Raw genomic sequence first — 9747 nt, 5'->3', positions numbered from 1 at the left:
AAGATCGTTCAAGAAGACAAATTACATCTTTTATAGTCAACTAAAACACGAGACCGTTCAGATGCCTTAAAATGAGCTAACAGATACCTCAGTACCCTTTTCATTTCAGCGAATCCCGAAAGGGGCAAAGTCGATATATTAAACGCTGGAATCAGAGGCCAAACTACAATTTATCATAGCTTATGGAAACAGATGCTTTTTAATTTAACTGATTGTTACTTCTTCGTTAGTTGTTTTAGGCGGCGGTTAAAAGCCTAAGACCTGACAATGAAAAATGAGAATGTCTTAATTTTGAATGGTCAGAAATGAAGTCACGCTATGAATAAACAAATGAAATTAAAAGGAATCAAGAGAGATGCAAATCTGCACGTCAAAGTACTCTCTAAGAGGATGAATGAAACTGCATAACAGCGCTGAAGAACTTATCTTACCTTTACTGTTGAAAACCAAATTATTTCTACAATTAAACGCGCGAACTTTAGCTTGCTCAGCCCCGCCTCAAACATTTCCGTATCACCTGCCCCATATATAACGGTCATCGTTTTGTAAGTTGTCATTCTTTGAAGACATGAAAAAAAAAAAGAAAAAAAAAAACTTGAAACTGGTTTAACGTGCTACTTGCAAACAATAATTTATCTTTTTAAGGCGACATTTCTTCTCTGGTATAATTTCCCTGTATACGTTTTTTATCAAACTATTTTCAGCCACGCGGCCATTTTTTCAAGACTTCCCGCTTACTGATTGTGCCGAACCGCCGTTCATACCACTGATTTGGGTGTGATTTGATTGAATTCATCGAAATTAAACCAAGAAGATCTCAATGGGGTTAACTGAGCCGTCAACCGTCAAATAGCCTAAAAATATATTAGAACCAGGAGCCATAATCAGGGACGGAGACCGTAAGCGCGCGCCATTTCTAGTATTGGGGTTGTCCCATGATATGGCCTGCTGATTTCTACCGGAAGTTGCGGGGCATGCTGGGTTAAAAATTGGGGGGAACCAGCTCCAGTCTCCATTATAAAAAAACACGCGCGGAGAAAATGGCGTCAATTTGTTTTCATTGTTCGCTATGTCGTCCGCCAGGGAAAAACAACCTTTTTTCTCATACTGAAGCTTGAACTTTGGGCTTTAAATAGACTTTCTTATAATTTTAAAATAGTAAAGCAGGTATACTACTCCCCAGCTTGAAGATAAATCGTTTAAATCACCAGCTCTGACAGAAGTTCGTTCGCGGCCCGGCGTCCTTGTTTCTAAATCAGTTAAGCCGACAACTTTGTTTGTGTTTGAGACCGACTGAGGTACACAGAAGCCTTACATTACTAATAAAATTTTAAAAACGGTGATGCTAACACTGTGGTTTTGTTTGAGATAGTTAACTGCAATGTCGAACAAGAAGCGCGTGTTTACATTCCCCCGATAGGATTTTAATAACCCGCGCGAGGACTCGCAAACAGTTTCATCCATAAATGGCCTTGGAATCTAGCAGAAAGGTTTTGGCAGAATTGCATCTCTGAACAAAACCAAAGACTTAAAGGGGTAAAAATATTACGTCTAATAACCCATAAAAATAATTTCGGAAGTTAAAGTGATACTTTGCGTGACCCCTATCAGCTATACCCTACAGCTACGATCACGTCATCGCCAGATGCACAAAAAGTTTTTGACGTTTGAGCAATACTACTATTACCATGCCCAAGGTCTTTAGTTGTTCCGACTGCGAAAACAACTACCAAACAGGTCGTGGATTAAGGAAACATTTCCAAACCCACCCAAGCCACAAGCGCGAAGAAAACGTAAGAAACCCACCCCTGCAAGCTGCTGCTGCAGCAAATAATTTCCTGGACGTCCCGCACCACCACCGCTCTGCGAGGCTAAAGGAACTTTTGAAACTTTTAACACCAGATGAATTTTCAACTGTGGTTTTGTGTAGTATTTCCAGACATGTGTCAACTTCCTCATTTCTGTTATCAAGAAGTAAACTTACACAGGGCTCAGTTTCCGAAAGCAAGTTGCGAGGAGAATTGGAAGTACTTGTTGCGATGTTAGCCGAGTGTTACCCAGACTCGCTTCTTTATTCCTTGAAACAACAGTCAGTTTCTACCCTTTATTCCAAACCACAAGATGAAGGTATATTCCCGAATTATCACTCCAAGGAAAAACTTTTGACTCCAGCAAAATGCCGAGAATGGGCTCATTTTATTGACGATTTAAACATGCCTCAACATCAACAAGAAAAAGCTGAGCTGGTCGACTTTGTTATTTCACATAAGGATGGAGAGTTTTTTAAGAGGACACTCATGCCAGTCATTTTTAAGAAGAATTTCAATCGTTTTGTCCAGTTTGCAGCCGAACTAGTAAGTAATTTTGACACTGGCTACACTAAATATCAAAACATAGTCCGAAATCAGCTTGGTAAAGAACTAGAACATGTTTTCGGAATCAACATCATGGTACCAAAAGATGACATTTGTGAACAGCTAAAGGTACAAAAGGAGGCTCTGCAAGAAAGTTTGTCACTAACTTTTACTGAACACAATGGCGTTGTTGCAGCATACACAAACGTTAAAAACACTGTGGAATGGCTACTTAGCAAAAAAACTCTGCAGGAAACAATAATGGTCCCTAAGGAAAAATTACTTGTTTATCACTACATTGATGCATTCCCATGGATGCAGTGGAGTAAGTTCTTTACTGGAGAAACAGCAATAAGAGTCAAATTAGTGGAGCCCCACAACCTGTTAAGCTCCATTGTTACAGTGTGTTCTTGGTTAGGGCCAGATAACTACAACCATGTAAGTAATCTTGGACTAGAAACCCTTCAACAGCTGACCAGTTTGAAGTCAGTTTATCACCCAATTCTGAAGAAGAACATAGAAGTCATTGTGCGTGGTGTTCCAGATGGCTGTCAGCGAAGATCAATTACTGGAAGTTCTTCTGCAAGTTCCACTTATCCAATTCCTGAGTCACCAGAACATCAAAAGCAACTTGGGGATATGAGAGTCATCTGTAATGAGCCTGTGTGGAAAGTAGAAATGACTGAGAAAGGAGAAGAACAGTACAAGACATGGTTGGGAAAGCGAGTAGATAATACTGAAAACAGGTTATTATTTGATTAATGGTACTTTACTAATTGACTTTTTAGAAAGAACAACAGTAGGCCTTTCAGTGTGAGCAAACATGAGCATCATTCACTTTTTAAAACTTGAGTCTTCCAAATACAAAACACAGGCATGAATGATAATATACATTTATATTATTATACGGTGCAACAGTTACATGTAAACAGTACCCACACACCAATCAAAGAGAAAAACTAATGTAATTCAATGTGGAAAACTTTATTAAGAGGTTTTGCACTACATGTACATGTATTCATTTTGGAAAGCACCCTTCTGTCAATTTAAATTAACAAAAATGTTTACTATCATTTATGGCAGACGAGAATATGCAAAGAAGCACCTTGGTCAAACTGGACATCCTAATGCTTCTCAACTTGACCTAGCAAATTTTTACCAAGCAATGATGCACCAAGCTACAAGAGCTACAGAAACTATTGTACGAAGAATTGGCCAAGTAGCTGATGCTCTCAGACAAAATAAAAAAAAATGGTTTTTAGAAGTACAGAAAGTTGCTCGAAAAGTTTGTTTAAGCAGTTATGATGTCACATTTGATGAAAATGGTGTTTTGGCCTTCTATGAAAAAGCAGAGGAACTCTTGAACAACTCTGGTTTCAGTCCTTCAGTCAGCAAAATATTGGTATGTTTTTGCACTGGCCTGAAAAAAATTTTCCAATGGATTTTAAACACTCCGAAAGAATTAACCAGACAGGAGTATGAATGTCAAGCAAGAGTTCTGTTAGGATTTCAATTTATTTTAATTTTTGGCTCTGAAACTGTTACTGCCACCGTGAAAGAACTGGTTGCTTACACTGGGTTTTATGTTGAGAAGGCTCTTAAAGATGCCGCCTTGAGTGGACTCCCTTTGACCTTGCACAATTTTAATGACAGCATCATGGAAACCAAACACAAAGAAGCCAAGCAAGGTAACTACATTTACAGTGGTGGGCGAGCAGGTGAAACAGGAAAGATAGACTATCAAAAACGAGTACTCACCCAACAATTCTGTCATGAGTGGGCATCTGTTGAGAACCGAGAGAAGAAAGGGTGCAGCTACTCGTCAGACTCTAAAGTCCACAAAAAGGAAAATGAAGATTTACCAAAACATCTAAAGAAGAAGAAAATGGTATAAAATATATAAATGAATCTGTATAAATGTGAAAAACAAAATAAGTTTTCCCCCCATTCATTTTAAATAACTCCTAGACTACTATATATACTGCATTTAAAAAAGGATGCTTCTCAAGGCTGTGGTCAGAGAAAAATTATCAGGAGCCCAGAAGTTCCTAACCATGGAATCCTGGGTGCCCAACACTTAAGCTTATATGAAAAAAGCATTTTTCCCTGTCACCTAAAGGCCAAAGTTAGTTACCTGTGGCACCCAGGCACTTCTAGTGGACAGCCCTGCTTCTTGTGTATGCTGCTGTTTAGTTGAATATCATGGACACATTCCTAATGTTCATAATACCTGTGCTATTTTGTTTAAAACAGCACATTCCTTTTCAAGACACTGAAAGAAAGTCAAGTCAAGATGAACCACCTTATGCTACCTATATATCACCAACTGCTCCTGAAATCGAGGTACATGAAGGCATTATATAAAAGCACTAACATAACAAGTTCATCTGACACACCTAAGAGGTTACCAAAAAATGTCAGGAAATTTTGTTTTGACTTATTTTTAACAGCAAAATGATGTCTCGTAGTAACTAGAAATAAATGATCGATTTCAATGAACTGAGTTATTTGATAGTGCTAGGAATTAGAGCACAGGTTAAAATCAGATCATATTAACTTACCTCTGTTAATTATTTCAGATGAAAGACTCAAATAAAGATGCCGACGGTAGTATTTGTGTTCGTCCTCGGCCAAAAATCGACTCCACATTAACCCAACAGATGACTCAAAACTATCTTCAGGCAGCGAAAACGCATTTCCAGTCGTCCAACGTTGTAGAAATTACAGTCGAAACGGCCAAAGAATTTGCTTCAACATCCAACAGTGGCACGGTAAATAGCTCAACAAACTTGAACAGTATCAAATCAACAGTTCAAAGTCTTAACATCACAAGAGCCGATCCAAGAGTAACACACGAGTTATTTACCATGAAGTTAAACTCAAGCAAACCACAGCAGTCGGGCACATTTGTCATTGAACATCAAAGAGAAAAATCAGCCATCCTTCGAAGAAAATTCGTTATTCCATATGCAGACGTACTAGAATTACACATAGATGACAGAAAAATTATTCTGGACACGTACCAAATACCGCAGACATTTTACAAAAAGAAAGATGAGTCCGGCCGACAGAGTTCGACAACATGGTCAGAATTCTCCGAAGGTTCCGAGACATGTACGTCTGGGTCAGATGAGAAGACTCGACTTGAAATTAACTTTCACCAGCCAAACAAACTCGTGAATACTCTAATTCACTCCGACACATATCTCCAGATGGCAGCCAACGGGGGATTACGAGAAAACTACCATCAGCAGAAGCAAGACATCACGGAGCCTGAGGCGTTCTTCCCTGTAGCCAAAAACCCCCAAACAGTACGCGCAGCACAGCTCGCCGTCTTAGAACTGCTTAAACAGCCAGAAAGAAGTGATGTGTCTTGGCTTATTAAAATGTTCGGTGGAATTCATCATCTTTTCAAGCAATCTTTACGCCAGAGTAGTCTTCATATCCCTGTTAGTCGCGTCGAGAAGGAGGAATGACCATTACACGGTAAGAGGTTTATCTTGTCCCGGAGCTTTGAACAGCATTATCCGCCGCTGTATCAGCACAAATAACATCTTTAACTTAATAAATCCGATTTCTTTAAACTGGCCTGGAGTATTGCAAAATTCTCAACAAGCGAAATAAAATAAATGCTGAGCTAAACACGATAAAAGCCGCCAGTATCCAATCGCCATGTGTATTTCGTTTCGCGAAACGCTCTCGAATGAGTGGACCCCTAAAGTTGTTTGCGAGTCGCGCGCTGATTGGTTGAAATTTGAAGACCTGTCAAACAGAGATCAGCAGGATGGGAAAATAATTCTATTTTTAGAACAAATTGCGCCATCACCTGCGGCACACGCGCGTACATGCTGCGAGGATTTTTGCGGATGTCGCGCGGGGGAAATGGCGTCCGAAATTCCCGAAATGTTTCATGTTTTTGCCCCACAACTCAACGCGTTTACGTCTGTTGGAATTTTGCTTAAGTATTTTCGTCGTAAGCTGCTCCAGTTTGAGTGAAGTAAGACAGTGTCGAATTTAGGTATGTTCCGCTGTAAGCTTATATATATCGCTGACCAAGTTGTGTTCCGACTGATGCTTCTTTTACATGAGTTGTACATTACTCCACTTTAAATTTCACTTATGTTGAAGATTAACAGCTTTTCCATTACACAGCAAAAAACTAGCTGGATATATTTAGATATAGCAGAACTTCAGGACTTCATAGTTTCATAGCTCCTCTTGCCACACGCTTGCGAGGAATTTGTCAGTCTCTCGCGACCGAAAAGTAAAACACAATAATTGCTAGTTTGAGTTTCGCTTGAATTGTAAGCAACGCTTGATGTTTCATCGAGGCTTAATAACTGTACGTCCGTAGATAGTGCTCAGTTTTATTCGTGTAAAAATCCAGTAAATTCTCTGTTGTCGATGAATGAGAGCGCCCGCCGATGCGTGTTTTGTACAGTCACTAAACATGACAAATTGTACTTCCGCCGCACTTTCGTGTGAAAGCGTACATCGAACTCAAACAATAGCTCTATGGTTTTTAAATACGTTTAAGATTGATAAATGTTTCAGAACATATTAAAAGCTAAGCTGGAAATCTGTGAATAAAGCAGAAACAATCAGCAAAGTTACGATGACGCTTTCTTTAATCAACTTGGAATAACGATTTCGATTTTGTTGATCGAGTTATCAAAACTCCTTGTCTATTTTCATTTTCGCAGTGTAAAACTTCACTATGCTTATGTTGAAGAAACACACATGATGTTAGTAGCCTTTTTTGCATTCGTGAAATTTGTTGCAGCATCTCAGCGCAAAAGATAACGAAAGAAATCTTTGTCAAGATTTGTTGACAATTGAAAACACCGACTCGGACTTGAAAGTGCACGAGCTGCACTATGCAAATGAGCTAATTGTACGCGTCAGACTTTCCTTTCAAAAACTTTTGCAAACTCACCAAACAAGCAGAGACAATAAGAAACCATCAAAACAGGTTTTGGTTATGATTAAACATTGTCTGAGAAACTCACAAATTAACTCGATACCAGAGTAGAGAGTTTTCTTGCTATATTCTTAAGCATACGCGTAAGCTTACAACTAGCGAGAGCAGATCTTATTATTCATTCCCAGCGCGAGATTGAAGTCTTGTTTTCGACCTTGAAAAACCCACCTTTTCCGTTAGCTCAGAGCATAAAACTACATATAAGCGCCCTGGTTCGTATTCCCTGCCTTATTCCCTGCCATCGCTGTGAAAAATACGCAAGAGAATCTCTCAACTCTCACCATTTGATCACGCAACGTTACAACATCCACGCGAGAGCCCCTGACATGTGCGTGAATCCGCGCGGATATATGACGTCAGGATGGCGCAATTTGTTCTAAAAATAGAAAAATTGTCCCATATCATAGGTGCGCGCGAATCCCGAGACTTACGGTCTCCGTCCCTGATTATGGCTCCTGATTAGAACATTTTTACTGTCAACCGTCAAAAGTCTCACCTTTAGTCGTTCAAAGGCTTACACAGAATTAGAAAGGCTCTCAAATACTGTATCAAGTTCAATCGGTTTAAAGATTCCCAAATAAATCAATTTATACACTGGTTCGTTCCAATTTGTTCTCACTTATTCAAGTCATCTGCCGGTACCGCAGACATATTGACAAGCCCGGAAAGCATAAAGTGGTTCCGAAATATGGGTATATAATGCTGTCAATCAAACGTCTGCTAAAAATGACATTATTCCTTAAAATGCGTGTACCAGCGCGCGTTAAAGCACGGAAACGCCAACTTCAAGAGGACAATGTTTAAAATTTATCCTTATAAAAATCTTGAATTCCATTTATTTCTTATGTGGAAACGTAACATCAAAAGTCCTGAAAGAAGCATGAAAAATTACAATTATGTTCTTCCATAAACCTTAACCCTGCTTAACGTTGTTGATTTGTGTTTAGCTTAATCTCACGTAAACACTGTGACAATCTGCTCAGATTGATCTTCCAGTCCAGCAATGCCGGGAAACGCCTTAGGATGCTTTTCATTTCTCATCCAAAGAAACTTGAACAAGAGGGCTGAATACTCCTTTATTCTTTTTTGTAAGTATTGACATGCATCGCCGAAATTTCGGAACTTCAGCTCAAAATGCTTCTGGTCTAAAAATATCCTCAACTCTTTTAGACAATCTTAAATTTTGCTTAAGGGCCCATTAACCGATTTATCCGCGCGCTCGCACGCGTTGCTAAGGAGGTGAAATTTCACTTCCGGTTACTTACGTCAGCCTGAGCACGAAAAATAAAATAACTCAAAAACTTGCAAATTCGCTTACGTTTTAGGTGCTTTTCTTTATATTTCACAAAATGCAAAGTAAAAAAAGTACGAGCAAAGACAAAATAAGAGAAAGACAGAAAAACAAGAGCAATAGAAAGAGAAAAACTAACTCCGTGTGGCTTTGTTTGATCTTACCGAAGTGCGCTGGTAGTGTAAATTGCGCACGCGCTGAAAGGGTAACTTCCAATAGATATCGGGCGCACTTCCGGTTTCTTTAAATGCTAAAGGAAACGCGGTTTTTCATTAAATCCAGCCTTTTTCGACGAATTTCGATTAAAGCCAACGTTGGAAACATAGCTATGCATTCCTTTTTCGAAATCATGCTTTTTTCAGAAAATTACAAATTTTTCAATATTTTGAAATGCTCTCGAAATCTGACCTTTTTGAAATAAAACAAAATCGATGCAAAACGTAAGGAGGATTTGAATTAAAATATCAAATCAATGAAAAAAATCCCGATAAAGTAATTTGCCTGGGAGCCTTTGCATTTTTTCTGTATTAGTCATATGACCATGGGCGTGGCCTGATGACGTCATCAATAGTGTTACTGGTCATGAAAAAGCTAAAACGCATGAAATAACTCTGAACTGGCTAAAAATGATGAGGTTATATGAGAATAAATTTTCCTTAGCAACGGCTCGAAAAGATCGGTTAATGGGCCCTTAATCAAAACAAAAATGGTCGAACAATATGTATTACTTCCAAAGGCACCCCGCACTCTCACTGATTAGGTCATAGTTTTCTTTTAACAAGGATCCAAGTGTAGGCATTACTGATGAAGAATTCGCGAATCATGCCAACTCTATTGCATAACTTTAATACTTCGCTTGTGCTCAAAAAGCTAAAAAGTCGCAGTCTCTGCAGTCAGTTTCTCAGAGCTATCGGTCATGAGCAGTAAAAGACTGACATTTTACTTGGCTTGAGAGTGGAATTGTTTTCCTTAGCAACCGTCTCCGTGTCTTTCCCGATACATGATATCCAAAAGTCAGTCCTGGCCATCTCCTGTCTGATCAGACAATGTACGTTTTGTAGACCCATCGCTGACTCATTCCCAGGGCCCTAATCTCCAGGCAACGAGTTTGACGTCATAGC

General features: G+C 39.2%; 1 protein-coding gene across 1 annotated transcript; it reads left to right on the top strand.

The window, feature by feature from the left end:
- Positions 1-4491: 4491 nt before the first annotated feature.
- LOC145479583 (uncharacterized) lies at positions 4492-5830 on the top strand. Its single transcript, XM_081457981.1, has 2 exons — positions 4492-4697; positions 4934-5830. The coding sequence occupies exons 1-2, from the start codon at positions 4557-4559 to the stop codon at positions 5828-5830; spliced, it is 1038 nt and encodes a 345-aa protein (XP_081314107.1). The 5' UTR covers positions 4492-4556.
- Positions 5831-9747: the final 3917 nt, after the last annotated feature.

Source organism: Orbicella franksi, chromosome 2 (genome assembly GCF_964199315.1).
Source record: "Orbicella franksi chromosome 2, jaOrbFran1.1, whole genome shotgun sequence".
NCBI lineage: Eukaryota > Metazoa > Cnidaria > Anthozoa > Scleractinia > Merulinidae > Orbicella > Orbicella franksi.
The sequence above is the reverse complement of the archived record's forward strand: the minus strand, read 5'-3'. Positions and strand labels throughout refer to the sequence as shown.